At 40.8% G+C, this 19,152-nt stretch overlaps 1 protein-coding gene across 1 annotated transcript in view; it reads right to left on the bottom strand.

Annotated features, from left to right (window-relative positions):
• Positions 1–4,214: 4,214 nt before the first annotated feature.
• Positions 4,215–19,152, bottom strand: part of DHX8 (DEAH-box helicase 8) — a 49,899-nt gene continuing 34,961 nt past the window's right edge. Inside the window, exons 16-23 of the mRNA XM_060781294.2 lie at positions 18,272–18,453; positions 15,517–15,657; positions 14,224–14,379; positions 13,927–14,064; positions 11,766–11,894; positions 10,022–10,218; positions 8,179–8,358; positions 4,215–5,074 (exon numbers count right to left, since the gene is read on the bottom strand). Coding sequence (XP_060637277.2) covers positions 4,855–5,074; positions 8,179–8,358; positions 10,022–10,218; positions 11,766–11,894; positions 13,927–14,064; positions 14,224–14,379; positions 15,517–15,657; positions 18,272–18,453 — 1,343 coding nt within the window. The 3' untranslated portion in view covers positions 4,215–4,854. The remainder of the gene's footprint in view (positions 5,075–8,178; positions 8,359–10,021; positions 10,219–11,765; positions 11,895–13,926; positions 14,065–14,223; positions 14,380–15,516; positions 15,658–18,271; positions 18,454–19,152) is intronic.

Here is a 19,152-nt window from a genome sequence, read left to right as displayed (position 1 = left end):
TTTTTGAGATTGGCTTTGAGCTCATCTTTAAATACAAGATATTATAGAACAAAGAACTTTGAAACTACAAAGGACTGGATGGAAGTCACCAGGATTTTTATTTTTATCATTTTTATTTTTAACATTTTTCATCATTTTTTTTCATTTTTCCTTTCTTTTTTGTTTTTTGTGTGAAATACTTGAGTGCCACCTTTATATTGGTCTTCTTTTCTTACTTTCTCTGCTTATTATTGTTCTCCCACTTTACACGCAATTGTAGTTTCTCTCATTTTACCCTTTTCCCTCACCCTCTATATAAATAAAAACGTAATGTTCATTTGTGGGATTAACGTAACTCAAAAATTACTGGATGAATTGACACTAAATTTGGACACTACACCCCTAACAGACCAACGAGTGTCCATCACTCATAATCCCCCCCCCCCCAAAACAACACTGGAAAGCACTTAAAAACCCTAAAAACCTAAATGATGAAAAGCTAAATGACAATACAGAAAAAAGGAAGGAGGAGGGAGGGAAGGAAGGGGAGGAAGGAAGAAAGGAAGGAAATAAGGGGAGAAAGAGGGAGGGAAAGAGAGAAGAAAGAGAGAAGGAAGGAAGGAAAGAGATAGAGAAGGAAGAAATGAGAGAAAGGGGAAGGAAAAGAAAAAGGAGGAAGGAAAGAAAGAGGGAGCAAAGGAAGTAAGGAAGGAGAGAAGGAAAGAAAAAAAGGAAAGGAAGGAAAGAGGGAGCGAAGGAAGGAGGGAAAGAAGGAGAGAAAGAGAGAGGGAAGGTTGACCACTGCAACTCGTGGTGGGTACAGCTAGTTTATCAATAAAAATATAATTTAAAATAATTATTCAGGGGCATTTGTTTTTGAGAAGTGCTTTGTCACCACAGCAAATATGAATTTTCAAAACCTTTGTTCTATCCAACTCTGTTTTCCCAAAGCTGAATTTCCACCAAATCCCCTTCACTCCTTGAGGATGGGATTAAAATCACTTTACTGTTTGGGACATCAAAGATCCCCCCCCTCACTGTAGGCATCAAGGACATTGTACAATTAAAAATAAAGTTTCACGTATAAGCAGGAGATTCCTTTTCTTCCAACTCTCAAGCAATGCAAGTTTACTCCAAAAGATTAATTTAAACCAGATGTGTTCACTGCTTCAAGTTGTGGCAAAGAATTCCAAGCTGTTTCTCGCCGCTTGTGCCAACTCCTTGCAAAGATAAAGAATGTTTAAGCCAAGCAGTCACTTGATCACTCTTCCCTTTCCTGGTTTTCTCTAAGCACCTCTGCAAAATATATGGCCTGGGGAGGTACCATATATTCCAGCATATAAGACAACTGGGTGTATAAGACGACCCCAACTTTTCCAGTTTAAAATAGCTTGGGATATACTTGCTGTAGAAGACTACCCCTCTTCCAACACACACCAAATAATTTTTTTTAAAGCAGCAGATTAGATTTCAATATGGTAATTTTCCTATTACTGCGCCTCCTTCTTTGCCTCTCAGATCTCTGCATCACTTCACTGCAGTCTTCAGGAGCGAGATCTGAGAGGCAGAGGAGGAGGTATGGTAATAGGATACAAGGGCAGGCCAGACAGGTAAGAGAGGTGTGTTTTTCTGGGCCCAGAGCCACTCTCTTTTTTCCATACCCCGGGTATCCTGGACACCTGCAACTTGCTCCGCCCTTCACTTACACCTGTTGAGGCGCCCCTTAACCTCACCATCGGGACCACATTATTTATTTATTTTATTTATTTATTTCGAACATTTTTACCCCACCCTTCTCAACCCCTGGGGGGACTCAGGGCGGCTTACAATTGGCAATAATTCAATGCCACATCGTAAAATACAGGATAAGAAATATAACAATCGTACATGAACATTAATAAATAAAGATTAAAACAGTATATTTACACTCTGATTAGCTATTGCCCGTCTGGTGGCTGTTTAGCTAGCCATCTACTAATGATTACTCCGCTTAACTTATCCAAATCCTCTTCCATGCCATAGTCAACATTATCAATTGTCCTTTAACCTGATTGCCCGAAGGCCTGGTCCCACAGCCACGTTTTAACCTTTTTTCTAAAGGTGAGGAGGGATGACAATGACTTAATTTCCCCGGGGATCAAATTCCACAGGCGGGGGGCCACCACCAAGAAGGCCCTGTCCCTCATCTCCGCCAAGCGTGTTTGAGACAAAGCAGGGCCTCCCCAGATGATCTTAAGCTCCGAGGTGGGACTTAGAAGGAGATACGTTCGGACAGGTAAACTGGACCGGAGCCGTATAGGGTTTTATAGGTCAAGACCAGCACTTTGAATTGTGCTCGGAATTGGATCGGCAGCCAGTGGAGCTGGCACAGCAGGGGGGTGGTATGCTCCCTGTATGACGCTCCGCGAATCCTGATGAATGGATTTTCTTCTATCATACTTGTACAGCGTCACCATTAATGCTTTCATATAGTTGCTGCATAAGGCAAAGATGCGGCCACTGCCATTTTTGACCTCGCCCACAATATGCAACAACCACAGATTCTCCAATCCTGATTGGAAGTTTCAGCACCCGCTCTATAAGACGACTCCCGGTGTATAAGACTACGCTCGCATATAAGACGACTCCCATGTATAAGGCTACTCCAGCGTATAAAATGACCCCCGCGTATAAGACGACTCCCACATGATCCCAGACTTTTGAGAAGATTTTATTGGGTTAAAAAGTAGTTGTAGCGAAATTGCTACTCTATATTAAATTTTTGGTGTATAGCTCTATGTTTACATATGGCAGATAGGGAAGAATAGGCCCAGACAGGGTAGCAACAGCAGAGATAGGATTCATTTGCATATGGAAGCCTATTGATCATATGTAGATTAGCGTAGGCCCAAGATTTGAAAAGGTTGAGAGGCCAAAATGACAGTTGGGAAGAGGAGAGCTAAACATTCCAAAGGGGCGGAGCCAAAGTTTAAAAATAGGCAGAGTCAAAAGAGTTAGTTAGGAATTGCTGTTTGTGAAGAGAGTTAGGGATTCCTGTTTGTGAGAGACAGTTAAGAACTTCTGTGAGAGAAAAGAGTTAGGAACTCTTGTCAGAAATAAGCAGTTATGAAGATGTGTTAAGGATTTCTGATATATATAGAGAAACAGTTAGTTAAACAGAGATCAAGTTTTAGGAACATAAAGAAAGCCAGTGGTGCTTTAGTCAGAAAATAATCTCAGTCGAGAGTGTGTAAAGCAAGTAACATGTTTGTGAATGTGAAACATTGAAAGTCTATTTCAGAAAAGTAAACCAAGTATATTTTAACTGACTGTAAGCCTCAAGATTGCAACAAAACACAAAATGTAATCCACAAGCGTTTGAAGCCTGAAGTTATAAATAAACTGTGTTACTTTGTTATATAGAAGTGTGTCTCAGTGCCTGTACAAAGGTTAGACAGCACACAGAAAGTCTCAGCTAATATAAAAGAAGAAACTGAAACATTATAAGAATAAAGAGGTTTTTCTTAAATAAATAGTCTCTCTCTCTCTCTCTCCCTCGCTATAATATAAATTGGTGGCAGTAATATTACGTTTCTTTACAGTAGTCTTATACACCAGAATATACGGTACTTCTACTGAAAACATTTTTCACCAGTTTTGAATTGTAGAAATGAATGACTGTTTTGTAATAATAAAGGATCTTTAGAAAGATGAATATTATGCTTAAGTCAATCCAACTGATTCCTGCTAGGGCTTGCAGAAAAATTAACGGGAAGTGAATCAAAACTGGAAGCCCCCTGCTACTTGTTATCAACCACACATTGCTGTGGAGAAGCTCTGGTATGCTTTTGGCACTGCTAGATTGCGGCTGGAGCATGGAGGATGGTCTGCACAAGTGTGGAAATTAGGACAAACATTAATTAAGCCCCTAGCACAAGAAAGTATGAGACAGAATTTCCAGTTGGAGAGAATACCTAGAGCAAACAGATCTTATTTAAAAAACCTTCCTTGTACAAGAGACACCCAGGAAGGAGATGTTGACAGCTGTGTCTGTAGGCTGCTTAAGATGTGCAAAGTCATGCAGTCATCAAGCTTGGCGCACGCTCCCGTCTCCATACGATTGCATCACTTTGCTTCTCTCCTGAAAGACTAAAATTGGGCTCCTGTCCAGCACTGTGAGGCCAAGAAGCATTTTTCCAGTAAAAGCAGAAAAGGCAGGATGACAGAAAGAAACAGATGAGAGAGGAAGACAAATCACAGGTTTCCAGTTTTCTTTTTATTATTAGTTTTAAAAAACTGCCTGGGAAGCTTTTTTTGACGAAACACAGACATGTTAGCCGTCCTTAAGTAAGTGAATTTTCTGTGAAAAGTTAATATATATTACACCAAAAGCCTCTGTGAACTGTTCTGCTCAGAGAAGAAGTGGACAATAGTACTGCAATATACCTGACAGATCACACAGAAGCATGACCACCCTATAATGGGGTCGGAGCATTCTTCCAGCTTCCTCCTAAAGTCCAGCCATTGTCTATGAGGCCAATATGTTGTTTTGAAGTAAAATACAACTGCTCCAAAGGAGGAGATCATAAGAAGTGGGGTACGATGTTCCTTCTGAGCACATTTCAAAATTCCACAAGGCCTTTTAGTCATGATCCAGGACCAGAATTACACAATGCCTTTTGAGCTTTGGACAATGCAGGAGGAAAGGTTTGGTCCAAGATCAAGGGCATTGTTACAGTCAGGCATAATGATAGCTGGGCCTCTGAGAACTGTATATATTTCCTACAGGAAGAAAGGATGGGACTGGGGCATCCAAGTAACATATGATGGCCAAGTAAGTTCAAGGCTGCACCGTGTGATGTAGGGATGTCCATGTCCCTGCAGGGAGGAGAGGTCTCATCGGCGCCTGAAGGCCCGCGATATCCTCCAGGCATTGGGCTCCTCGTAACGGTTGTAAAGTGGCTCCAAACGCTGCTGCTTCTTCTGCTTGCTCAGTTTTGTGGGGTCAGAGACCTTGAAGAAGGCTGGGGCAAACTCCACCAGCCAGCGAGGATCTATGGTGGTGACTTCCCTCATATACTCCTTGGTTGTGAGCACTAATTCATGGTATACCACCCTGTGGAGGAAGGATGGAAAAATGAACAGGATGAGTGAACTGGAATCATTCTTTTATCCTTGAATTAAGCTCTTCCCTGTTTTCACTATACAACATTTCTCAAATAGAAAAACAATACACCCTCACACCTAGTGTAAGGCTTCTTAGTGTGGGTCGTGACCTTGTAATTGATCCCTTACTTTAGCTGGCTGCCTGAAGCCAAAAGGGAGTGGGCCTGGCGAAGCCACAGCATCCATTTTAGGAAAGGGAGACAGGGAGAAGCCATCTTAGTTAGGTTTGCCTTCAGGGGTAGTGTTCAAGTCTTAGAGGGAAAATAGGAAGGCTAGGATTTGGTTAGAAAGATGGGGGCGGAGCCTAAGTGATTTAGAGGGGAAAAGTGTCTTTTAAATTGAGGCTTGAAGTCCCTTTTTGGTGAGTTAGGGTTTGAAGCTGTTAGAGAGAAGTGTTGGTGTTAGTCAGAGCGAGTTTGGGTTTGAAGAAGAAGATTGGGTTAGTCTTTGGTGTAGTATTCAGAATAGCTATTGAGTAGATAGCTAGAATATTGTTTTGTGGAGCAGTACCCTGTTAGTGGTCTGTTCAATTCCTAAGGAAGTCTAGTTCAGGGTTTTTGGCTAGATTCCTAAGGGACATATTTGGGAGTTACTATCACAGATTCATTTCCTGAAGTAATTTTCTGTGGTGTAACTTTGAAGTCTTGTAACCCAGAAGTTTTTAAGATCTCGACTCTAACGCAACCACAAGCTTTTTATGCCAGTGTTTTACTGAAACCATTAAGCATTTGTACCTGAATTATTCAAGCCTGTTCAATAAACGTTCTTGTTATTTTATTCAACTTATACCAGCCTCAGTGTGAATACCTTTGTGGTCAAAGTATTACTAAAAGTCAGCTTCACAACAGCCTCTAGGAAACTATAGTGGCACAGTGTGTGTTACAGAACACACTCTCAATATTACCTCAGCCTGATTAGAATAGGAATGGTGGCAGCAGAATTCATTGGAAGAATCATTTTAAATCTCTCAGTTCTAGTGGTTCCCAGTTCCTAACTTTTAAGTATACAGTTGGTTCAGCAACCATACTCCCTCTGCCTTGTAAGCTTCATAATTTTTGGCTGAACAGCCTTTGGGATTTATTTTATATATATTTCCCCGTCTAAATAAATTTAATTATAAAATCTTCTCTTCTACTCCTCGCTGCGTCTTTATATTTTGGTGAGGCAGCGTGTGTGTTTTGTTACAGTCCTCAAATGGGGTCACCACAGTTTTATATTGAGGTTGTGAGAGTTCTGGCAGGGAGGCTGGGTTTTTCCATTTCCCTTGCCATCTTTAGAGTTGGGGTGGGGTGGGGGGTTGTCTTCTCCTTCCCTTGTTTCTCCATCCTGTTGGGTCTTTATCACAGCAAGGGACATAGAGTCTACACTGGATACTTCCTCTCTTCTTTCACCCATTTTGCCTCCTGACTCAGGTGTCCCACTTGTGCATCTTACTCCTTCCTTACTCAATATCTCAACTTGGTGCTGACATATCTGCTCATGATGGCTGGACATTAGAGTTTATTTCCTTTTGAAATCTTTGCACAGTGGAAGAGAAAAAATGCTTAAAATCAAATTGTTTCAAAATAAATTTATCAGTAAAGATTTGATTTGTATATGTATTTTATATTATCTGGGGTCGCACATCAACACAGACAAAATGGGGTCACAAGTTAAAAAGGTTTTAGAAGCCCTGACCTAGTGAATCTATAGATTCTACAAAAACAGTGGCTGAATTTCACTTTTAAAGCATGACATAAGTTTTTTGAATCTTCTCTTCCCACATCTGATTACAAAATATCATACCCAAAAGCATTCGTGCATTTATAATATATACCAATGTGACAAGAGTACATGTTCACAGAGCAAATGGGGAGGGGAATATATTTGTTGAAGAATGAAAATTCATTTTGTTCAGAAAATAAACAAAAGCAGTTTACAAAAGTTCCAGGTGACAACAACCAGTTTAAATTTATTTTGGAAATAAATGTGTTTAAGACACCAGTAAAATTACAAAAACATGCACTTAGTCATGGGTGACATTTGAAACAAAGCTGAACCCAGATTCATTTCCGAGTTACAGATTTCACCTTTCACGGGACAAGCGACCCTACTGAGAAAAAAAACTCCTGCTCTGTAATCCCACTGACTAACAATGGGACTGTGTTTACTAATCACAACCCAAATCCAAATCTCTCTGTGTGTGAAAGTATTGATCTTGATATTTCATAGAATCATAGAGTTGAAAGAGACATCATGGGCAATCCAGACCAACCCCCTGCTAAGAAGCAGGAAAATTGCATTCAAAGCATCCCTGATAGATGTCCATGCAGTCATCAAGCCTGTTTAAAAGCCTCCAAAGAAGGCGCCTCCACCACATGCCGGGGCGGAGAGTTCCACTGCTGAACAGCTCTCACAGTCAGGAATTTCTTCCTAATGTTCAGATGGAACCTCCTTTCCTGTAGTTTGAAGCCACTGTTCCGTGTCCTAGTCTCCAGGGAAGCAGAGAACAAGCTTGCTCCCTCCTCCCTATGACTTCCTCTCACATATTTATATATGGCTATCATATCTCCTAGAGAAAATAACTTGACTAGTAGTTATCTCTTTTTCCCTTTTAGTATACTGGTGTAAAACTCTGCAAAGAATCTGAGAGAAGTTAAAATATCTCCCCTACAACCTTCCAAGTAGATACTGGGTTATGAACATGAGCTCACCCTTAATTTTCAATTATACTGTTCCATAATGGAGTTGGAAAAATTTATGATCTTGGCAAAAGGAATCACTCATTTCATCTTTTAGGAGTACAGCAGAGGTTACCATTAGTTAGACATATTCCAGAAGCTCAAATAAACCGTAAGTTCACTGAATGCTTCAAAAGTTCCAAACACAAATACAAATAAATATTGTTCCATACAATCAAACATTAGGGTGACTAGATTGGAAAAGTCTCTTCTTGAAATCTCAAGAAACAAGTTTACTTCCAACTCAAAATTATCTTCTTATCTATTACTAAGGCTGCAAAACAGCCACACATTTTGCAAATGAAACCCATTCTCTACTCCACCTCGCTCTTACCATTCAGGCTGCCGATTGAAGAGGGCGCTTGAGGGGTGGATGTAGACCACCTGCTGGTCGATCAAGGTCCGGTAACCCTCCTGGGGATCTTTCTTGGCCGCATTGCGAAAGAAACCACTGCAGATGGCTTTTTGGACTCGTACAGTTGCTTTTCCGCATGACACTACATCCAGCTTGTGCCTATCAAACCAGAAAGCGGAAGAACGGCTTAATGGAGAAGCTTTTAATATTGTCTTTTTCCCCAAAACCCAGTCTGCTTCATTCCTTTATCCTCTGCTAACTTTTACACAAGTTCCAACAAGTCCCAGGAAAGAGGTGCTTAAACCTACATGTCAGGGTGGGGAAAATGTGGTTTAGTAGGTTAGTGGCAGATTTGGAGATTGCTGCTTTCTCTTTTTTAAATGGATTAGCACATTTTTCCTGTTTATTTTAATTTTCTTTGGAAATTATTTTATTTAGCAACTAGCTGTAGCCGCCATGTCTTGCTGTGGCCAACCTTCCCTCCCTCTTTCTCTCTTTCCTTCTCTCTTTCCTTCCTTCCCTCTTTTTCTTTCCCTGTTTCTCTTCTTTCTTCCGTCTCTACCTGTTTCTTTCCTCCCTTTCTTTGCTCTTTGGTTACATCCTTCCTTCTCTCCTTCTGTCCTTCCTTCCTTCCCTCCCTATCTTTTGTTCCTTCTCTCCTTCCTTGCTTCTCTACCTTTCTTTCTTTCCTTCCTTCTTTCCCTCCCTCCTCTCCTTCCTTCCTTCCCCCTTTCCCTCCTTCATTCCTTCCCTCTTTCCCTCCATCTTTCATTACTTCTTGACTGTCCCTTCCATTTAATATTGTATTTATATCTTACATAGAAGGAAGGAAAGGAAGAAGGAAGGAAGGAGGGACAGGAAGGAAGGAAAAAGGAAGGGAGGGAGGGAAGGAGGGAAGGAGGGAAGGAAGGAAAAGAAAGAAGGAGGACCAGGAAGGAAAGAAGGAAGGAGTATGAAGGAAGAAGGAAAGGAGGAGGGAAAGGAAGGAGGGGGATGAAGAAAGGAGGGAGGGAAGGAAATGAAGGGGAAGGAAATAAAGAAAGGGAAAGAAGGAGGAAAGGGAGGGAGGGAGGGAGGAAAAGAAGGAAAGGAAGAAGGAAGGAGGGACAGGAAGGGAAGGAGGAAAGAAGGAAAAGAAGGAGAAGGAAGGAAGAAAAGGAAAGAAAGGGAGGGAGGGAGGGAGGGAGGGAGGAAAGAAGGGAAGTGAGTGAAGGAAGGTCCTTCACTCAAGCACCGTTGACCTTCCTCGCCGCCTCCGCCTCCTCCTCCTCCTCCCCTTCTTCCTTGCCTGGGAGCTCCTCTGCTGCTGCCGCTGCCACTCATCCACCCCTTCCTCTTCCAACAGGGAAAGGAGGAGGAGGCAGGGCCAAAGGAGGTGGCCTCGCGACCCCTCCAAAATGGCCAAGCGACCCCCAGGTTGAGAACCACTGTCTTAGAACAAATTGAGAGCCTCTCAAATAATTCCACTGTTAGGTAAATTGGCCAGCAATGTTGACAGCCTCACTGCCATGTTTTATTAGGCTGAAATAGTCAAAGGTTCCAAAGATAAAGGGGAAAAAATGGTCTACACTCACCATCCTTCAGGCCACACTTGAGGGCCATCAATGTCCAGTCTACTTTTCATATTATTTTCTAGAAACTACGATGATCAACAACTTGACAAAACCACTACCCAAACCTTAATGGATGAATTTATTAGGGAGGAAAAATGTTTCAAAGTGCCTGGGGCTGACAAGTATGGTCTCCTAGCCCTTCGCTGTTGTTCAACCCTGTTCTAAGGCTAATAAAGAACTTCTATTCTCACACACAACTATATACATACCTATCCATGATCCCCAGCATCTGTTTACGAATATCCTGGGCCCGACGTAGTGAGCGGGCTTGGATGAAGTTTTCATAGCACCAAGGATTTGAGAACTTGTTGTTCTTCCAGGAGTTATAAACAGCCAGAAGTGTGAGATGGTCACCTTCAGTCTGATGGAACTTGGCTTTCTTCTGGTCTGCAAGAGCTTGCTTGTCCTATGCGTGAGACAAGATGTTAGTTTGATGCAACTGTCAGTGGAGAGCAACAAAATAAACCCTAAAGATCATTTTTATAATATTTACCTTTTGGAGCTGTTAATGTATTTTATAAAACATTAATTTGCAAAAGTTGGACAGTGAAGAAAGCTGACGGGAGAATTCTACAGATACCACAGACCACCAAAAAGACAAATAAATGGGCCTGAGAGCAAATTCAGCCTGATCTCTCCTTACAAGCTAGAATGATCAAACTGAAACTATTGTATTTTGGGAAGATTAAGAGATGGCATGACTCATTTCTCAAGAGAGAAATGTGCCAAGAAGAAGGCACATCAAGCCAACCCCGACCGGGACCGCCTTCCACCTGGAAACCAATGTCCTCACTGCGGGAGAACATGCAGGTCAATAATAGGGCATCACAGTCACCTACGGACCCACCAGTACACTGACCTTGGAAGATGATCCTACTCAAGACAATGAGGGATCGCCTAATTATTATTAATTACTGTATATACTCGAGTATAAACCTAGTTTTTCAGGCTTTTTTGGGGGCTGAAAAAGTCCCTCTCGGCTTATACTCGAGTCAAGGTTATTTATTATTTTACTCTGTTATAAATAAGTAATAAATGTATTATTATTATTATATTATTACATTTATTATTTTACTTTATTGTTGTTATTATTACATGTATTATTTTACTCTATTTATTATTATTATTTTTACATTTATTATTTTACTCTATTTTTATTGGAAGGGTATGCAAGTTTTATGTCAAAATTACAGTTTTATGTAAATATTCAAAAACATTTAACCTCCTGATGCCTCAATTAATGTAATTTTATTGGTATCTATCTTTATTTTGAAATTTACCAGTATCTGTTGCATTTCCTACCCTCGGCTTATACTGTTTTCCCAGTTTTTTGTGGCAAAATTAAGTGCCTCGGTTTATATTCGGAGCGGCTTATACTCAAGCATATACGGTATTTATTATTATTATTTAATTATTATTGTCAGGTTTGTAGGGCAGTTGACAGCAGGGTATTTGAAAGGCCTCTCACATAGAAATAAATAAATAAATAAATAATATTGTCCTAAATGAAGCTGACTTGACAGCAATTGATGGCAAACTGAATTAGAACTTGACCTACTGATTTTTTTTGCTGAACAACAAAGAAAAGTACAAATAGTGCCATATTAAAAGCATTAATGTATTTAAGCAGTAAGAAGGAGTTAAGCCTAAACACACTGCTGGTTTGGTAACTGATTAGGCAACAATGGAACAGTGAATCAATTGTGAATCATTATATCACCACTCCATGTCTTCCTGTTGTTCAGCATACATTCTACCTCATCTTTCTGCTCTGAAATCAAAAACTTGCTACTAAGGAGATGTGCACAGCTGACTTATGATAAGGATTAAGCTTTAAATCCCTGGATTGAGGTGTAAATTACTGTCCACATAACTAACTTACTCCACTTTTTCTGTTATCACCTGCCAAGAAACAGCATACTGTCATCCTATTGTCATACTCCATTAACATACCTTTGGCCGGTAAAATACATTCTGTACAGACAACATTGAGACAATGGTGAGCATCTCTTCACTGCAACCCAGGTGAACTGACATGATGAGCATCTTGCACAGCATGGGCTCCAGGGGAAATTCTGCCATCTGCATAATAGGAACGAAAGAACATACAAACAAAGAGTTGGAAGAGACAGCACGGAAATTTGGTCGAACCTCCTGCCATGCAGGAGAAGCACTCCCAACAGATATCCAGTCTCTGTATTGTCGAAGGCTTTCATGGCTGGAATCACTAGGTTCTTGTGGGTTTTTTCGGGCTATAGAGCCATGTTCTAGAGGCATTTCTCCTGACGTTTCGCCTGCATCTATGGCAAGCATCCTCAGAGGTTGTGAGGTCTCAACCTCTGAGGATGCTTGCCATAGATGCAGGCGAAACGTCAGGAGAAATGCCTCTAGAACATGGCTCTATAGCCCGAAAAAACCCACAAGAACCTATCCAGTCTCTGTTTAAAAGCTTCCAAGGAAAGAGCTTCCACCACACTCCAAGGCAGAGAGTTCTACTGCTGAACAGCTCTTAGAGCCAGGAAGTTCTTCCTAATGTTCAGGTGGAATCTCCTTTCCTGTAATTTGAACCCATTGTTTGGTTGTTTCACTAGATTTATGCAGACATTTTTAAGAACAAACCATGAATATTAGTTTATCTGATTGAAACACGACCTGACAAAATAATAGTAATAATATTTATTTATTTCGTATCAAAAGCATTGAATAAATTGGGTTGTTGTAGGTTTTTTCGGGCTATATGGCCATGGTCTAGAGGCATTCTCTTCTGACTATGGCAAGCATCCTAGAGGTAGTGAGGTCTGTTGGAACTAGGAAAAAGGATTTATATATCTGTGGAATTACCAGGGTGGGACAAAGGACTCTTGTCTGTTGGAGCTAGGTGTGAATGTTTCAACTGGCCACCTTGATTAGCATATAATGGCCTTAGTCACCTCTAGACTGGATTACTGTAATGCACTCTACGTGGGGCTGCCCTTGAAAACGGCTCGGAAATTCCAGATGGTTCAACGGGCGGCAGCCAGGCTGTTAACCGGGGCTCCTGACAGGGAGCGGTCAACCCTAAGGAGCTCCACTGGCTGCCATTCATTTTCTGGACCCAATTCAAGGTGCGGGTACTTATCTACAAAGCCATGAACGGTTTGGGACCCGCCTACCTGCGTGACGGCATTTCTGTATATGAACCCACATGATCTCTTCGATCATCTATCTGGAGAGGCCCTGCTTTCCCTCACACCTGCATCGCAGGTGCGATTGGTGGGGACGAGAGAGAAGGCCTTTTCAATGGTAGCCCCTCAACTCTGGAACTCACTTCCTAAGGACATCAGGCATGCCCCAACTCTGGCAGTCTTTAGAATGAGCTTGAAGACGTGGTTGTTCCAGTGTGCCTTCCCAGAATAATTATCCCACAGCACTTTGTCCTCCAAAGCACTTTACATGGTTTAGGTCTGCTTGTATGTTTTCCACAAATGCCCCATCACTTTTTTCCACAAATGCCCCATATTCCAGCATTATTTTAATTTTAATCCTACATTTGGCCTTCCCATGGTTTTAATTGTGTGTTGTCTTATTGTCAATGTTTACGTTATTTTATTTTATTGTCTATGTTTTATTTTAATTGCTTGTATTGTTGTTATTATTGCTTGTATTGTTGTATTTGGGCTCGGCCTCGTGTAAGCCACCACGAGTTAATTGGGGAGATGGTAAAGTTTTATTATTATTATTATTATTTATTATAAAAGCTGGGAAAAGAGAGGGACGGGGGGAATCATGTCTGGATGTATTTTGGAACCAGTTTTAAGCAGTATCCAGAAAGTCTGCAATTGTATTATTTTAGTTATGCAAGACTTACCAGATCTGGTTGTTTCACATATTCGTTTTATTAGTTTTGGATAATGAAACATGTTGAACTACTCTTTCATTTTGTAGTATAAGAACCTATACCTATTCTTTCTATGGCACCAGTTTCTACTCATCCCCAAAAATGCCTAATTGTTAACTAAGGTATACCTGTAGAAATCTGGATATAAACACAAGATGTTACGCAAAGCCTCAGCCAAACTCTACTCTAGTTTGCGCCCAAACCACAGTAGAGAGACTTGAATAAAGCAGAACCTACTCGGCGTCCGAGTCGAGTGAGTAGCCCCTCATCATCCAGGGCTCCCAAGGTGTAGAGCTGCTCCATTGCGGTAATGAGTGTTTCCATTGGGGGGGCATCCATGAAATCAAAAGAGAGCAGGTCATTGATTCCCATAGCCTGTAAGTATAAAAAGGTGGAATGGAGAGAAAGAGAGAGAATGAACATGCAGGCTATAAACATAGCTGACAAGTAGTAAAGATTCATTCACGTGTTTTTAAAGGCATAAAGATACATAGTGAAACCTTCTGAACTGGTTATTAAACCATGAGAACTGACCTTGAGCGAGAGCACAGTACTGGCCAGGTTGGTCCTCTGGATCTCAGGGACGTTGGTGGTCAACATCTCATCACGGTAAGCACGCTCTGTGTAGAGCCGGTAGCATTTGCCAGGGCCTGTTCTCCCAGCCCGTCCAGCTCGCTGCTTTGCTTGGGCCTGTGGAAATCACAACACAGAAACCACAGAGATGTACAAATTATTTCTACTGCTTTCCCAGTATGTTTTAATTAGTGTCAGCAAGCTTGATGAAAGTACACAATGTGAATGAACCTTTTCATGCTGGTCTGCAATTCCCATTAGCCCTAAGCCCCTTAGCCAATGGTAAATGATGAGAAACAATATCTCGAAGGTCATATGTTACAGAAATGCAGAAATAATTAGAAGTCTTGCAATCAAGACAGGCTGGACAAGAAGAGAACTCAGAAAACACTTACTAATGAAGTAACCAGGGTATGATATACTGGGACTGTGGTGCAGCTGGCTGGGAGTCAGCTGCATTAAGATCACTACTGACCGAAAGGTCATGAATTCAAAGCCAGCCTGGGTCGGAGTGAGCTTCTGACCAATTTGTGTAGCTTGTTGTCAACCTTTGCAACCCGAAAGACAGTTGCATCTGTCAAGTAGGAAATTTAGGTACCACTTATACGGGGAGGCTAATTTTGCTAATTTATGAGGCCATAAAAATCTCCAGCAAGTATGCAAAGAATGAGGAAGTACTTCATCAGTGTCACAAATGGACGGTGAAGCGACATCTCCCCTGGTGCCCAGAAGATGGAATGCTAAATAGTCTCTGAGTGTCTGTCTCTATATGCTGTGTGTCTATGGCATTGAATGTTTGCCATGTATATGTACATTGTAATCCACCCTGAGTCCCCTGCGGGGTGAGACGAGCAGAATATAAATACTGTAAATAATAATAATAATAATAATAATAATAATAACACAGAGGAATGTAAAAACAGAAGTGACAACAAGGATAGGAAGTAGTCCAAGAAGAGCTTTATTGAATTAATGGAGGATTTTAGTATGCACCATTTAACATCCAAATAATCTCCAGTTTCATTTTTAAAACATCACATTTCTAACCCTTAGGATGATAACAGATTTAAAAAGTGGGTAGGAATTGTTTTCTAGAATGAGGATGGAGGTGGTGTGAGTCGCAGAGGCTCAATTGTATATTTTTAAACTCCATAGAGCAAGATAAATGCATCCCATCCAGTAAAGTTCTGGTGTCTCCTTCCTACCCCAAATCCAGGTTCAAAGAACAGCAGCCATTCAGAATACAATACATACCTGGGAAATTGGTGTCACAACCAGTTGATCAATCCCTGTTTTGGAGTTGTATACTTTCTGCTTCACAAAGCCAGGGTCTACCACATAATAGATGCCATCAATTGTAAGTGACGTTTCAGCAATGTTTGTGGCAATGACTACCTGAATAATGAAAAAAGGTTGGAGCACATTTGAGGTCAGACAATATGACAAGAAAAGATATCAAAGTGGGGCTTTACTGAAATTGTTTCCATCATACTCTATGCAGCTAAAGTCAGAGGTAATACCTATTGGACTGCCTTGCAGAAACTGTTAGAGATGCCCTCCCTGAAAATACAGTATGAGAAGACATTAGAACAGTGGTTTTGCAGATCCATTAAATAGGATTCAATGGGCAGCTCTAACTGGGATTATAAATAGGACTGAGCCCTAGGCCATATTGCAAGAATGGGAGATGTTCTTATTTATTTACTAGCTGTCCCCTGCCACATGTTGCTGTGGCCCAGTCTGTGTATATGTGTTTTGTGTGTATATATATTTGTGTATATGTGTGTTTGTGTATATATATGTGGTTTTGCGCATGCATTGTAATGTATTTATTGTTTTTGGCTTTCAAAGTCTCTTTTGCTGTGCTTTTCAGTGTTTTTATGAGTGATGGTCACTCATTGGCCTGATAGGTGTATTGTGTCCAAATTGGGTGTCAATTTGTCCATTGGGTTTTGAGTTATATTAATCCCACAAATGAACATTACATTTTATTTATATAGATTTTTTAAATTTAAAACATTTATATTCCGCCCTTTTACCGTGAAGGGGACTCAGGCGGAGCACAACAGACAAACGGCAAACATTCAATGCCGAGACATAAATAAATTATACACACACAGTACATAAGCATTCAAATAATTTATCTCTACACTAGCCGTCCCCTGCCACGTGGGGGTTCTGTGTGGGAGGTTTGGCCAAATTCTATCGTTGGTGGGATTCAGAATGCTCTTTGATAGTAGGTGAACTATAAATCTCAGCAACTACAACTCCCAAATGTCAGGATTCTATTTCCCCCAAACTCCACCAGTGTTCACTTTTGGGCATATTGAGTATTCTTGTAGAGTTTGGTCCAGATCCATCATTGTTTGAGTCCACAGTCATCTTTGGATGTAGGTGAACTACAACTCCAAAACCAAAGGACACTGCCCACCTAACCCTTCCTGTATTTTCTGTTGGTCATGGGAGTTCTGTGTGCCACGTTTGGTTCAATTCCGCCATTGGTGGATTTAACAATTCAATTCCATCGTTGGTGGGGTTCAGAATGTTCTTTGATTGTAGGTGAACTATAAATCCCAGCAACTACAACTCCCAAATGACAAAATCAATTTTTTTGAGTGAAGGACATACATTGAGTTGTTCGGTGACAAATTTGGTGTCAATTTGTCCAGTGGTTTTTGAGTTCTGTTAATCCCACAAACGAACATTACATTTTTATTTATATAGATTAAAATACACCGTATAAAACCGCCTCTACAAATTTCATCAGACTCAGCCCGAATAACGTTTATTTCTTGGGTTGAGAAATAACACAATGTAACACAATTTGTTCCTGGGTTATAAATGCCATTCCCTAATTGGTTCTAACATAAAAACATGCAAAATGTATTAAACTGCAAAAACTTTGTTTTTGCGGTCTGCACAAAAGGTTAAAAATGGCACATTGAAAGGTTAAAAATGACAGCCACAAAAATGAAGTTTCTGGAGTACAACAGCTACTTTCACAATTAAACAGAAAACACTTTCAAAACAGGAACAGATTCATTTCCACATTTGGTTACATAGAGTATTTTTTAAAATTAACAGATTTAGACAGCAAAACAGCAAGAAAGCCTCAACATTTAAAAGTAAGATTGCTGAGCTTCCAAAAAAAGAAGAGTAAAATCATCACTAAAATTAGCCTTATTAGGATGCAGCAGGTCCAGCACTAACTTTTTAAAAGTCAAGAGCCTTGAAATTACAGAGTTATTATTATGAGTTTTTTTTTTTTTTTGTATTTGTGATGCTGTTGTTTTTGTGATGTTTGGGCCTCGGCCTCTTGTAAGCCGCACCGAGTCCTTTGGGAGATGTTATTATTATTATTATTATTATTATTATTATTATTAGCCAAATTTCCGCCTCAAGTCAATGAATGTAAAGCATAAAATATACAGAAGAACATGGCTTGCTAGACAAAGATCAGCATGGCTTGTATGAAGGGTAGTCCAATTATGGTGATCCCACTATTAACTGATACTCTAAAGCAGGGCCCCTCAACACCTTTTAAATAGAGGGCCAGGTCACAGTGCCTCAAACTGTTGAAGGGCCAGATTATAATTAAAAAAAACATGAATGAATTCCTATGCACACTGAATATGTCTTATTTGTAGTGCAAAAAACACTTTAAAACAACACAATAACTAAAATGAAGAACAACTTTAACAAATATAAACTTATTAGTATTTCAATGGGAAGTGTGGGCCTGCTTTTGGCTGATGTGATAGGATTGTTGTTGTGTGCTTTCAAGTTGTTTCAGACTTAGGTTGACCCTGAGCGAGGGTCGGGTAAATGACCTTGGAGGGTCATATCCGGCCCTCGGGCCTTAGTTTGAGGACCCCTGATCTAAATGAAGGGCTATAACTTTTGGGATGCAGCACTCAATGGGCTCTTAATCCAACTCAGAAGGAACCTCTCCTATGCATCATATTATAGTGAGACAATTCATTGGGGTAGGAAGTGTAGGGACACGTACCTTTCGGCTGCCTGGGGGAGCGGGATCAAAAATCCTTGTTTGCATCTCACTCGGCAGGGCTGAATAAACAGGCAAGATGATCAGTTCAGGCACATCCGGACCCAGGGACTTCATCCTTTCATAGAGGATTTCACAGGCAGTGTCAATCTCCTCCTGGCCAGTTAAAAACACCAAGATGTCTCCTGAAAAAAGGTAAATCAATCTCTATTGTTAGGCCGACCCATAGGTAGCTCATGTCCCAACTCCACAAATAAAATTGTAAGTTTGCAGTCATAGAATCATAGAATCCTAGAGTTGGAAGAGACCTCATGGGCCATCCAGTCCAACCCCCTGCCAAAAAGCAGGAAAAGTGCATTCAAAGCACGCCTGACAGATGGCTATCCAGCCTCCGTTTAAAAGCTTCCAAAGAAGGAGCCTCCACCACACTCTGGGGCAGAGAGTTCCACTGCTGAACGGCTCTCACAGTCAGGAAGTTCTTCCTAATGTTCAGATGGAATCTCCTTCCTTGTAGTTTGAAGCCATTGTTCTGCGTCCTAGTCCTCAGGGAAGCAGAAAACAAGCTTGCTCCCTCCTCCCTGTGACTTCCTCTCACATATATTTATACATGGCTATCATATCTTCTCTCAGCCTTCTCTTCTTCAGGCTAAACATGCCGAGCTCTTTAAACCGCTCTTCATAGGGCTTGTTCTCCAGACCCTTACTTTCCCACTTATGCAAGCCAATATTAACAACTGAACTTTTGACTAAGTGAAACAGAGATCTCTGATTATAAACTCTATGGCTGTAAGATAAGACTGAAAATATGTAACCTGTCCTGCCTAAAGAAACATAATTTGATGGCAAGTATAGAATATACCCAGCGATTAACAAAATATTGACAC

The sequence above is a fragment of the Anolis sagrei genome, chromosome 6 (assembly GCF_037176765.1).
Source record: "Anolis sagrei isolate rAnoSag1 chromosome 6, rAnoSag1.mat, whole genome shotgun sequence".
Classification (NCBI taxonomy): domain Eukaryota; kingdom Metazoa; phylum Chordata; class Lepidosauria; order Squamata; family Dactyloidae; genus Anolis; species Anolis sagrei.
This window is presented reverse-complemented; position numbering and strand designations above follow the sequence as displayed.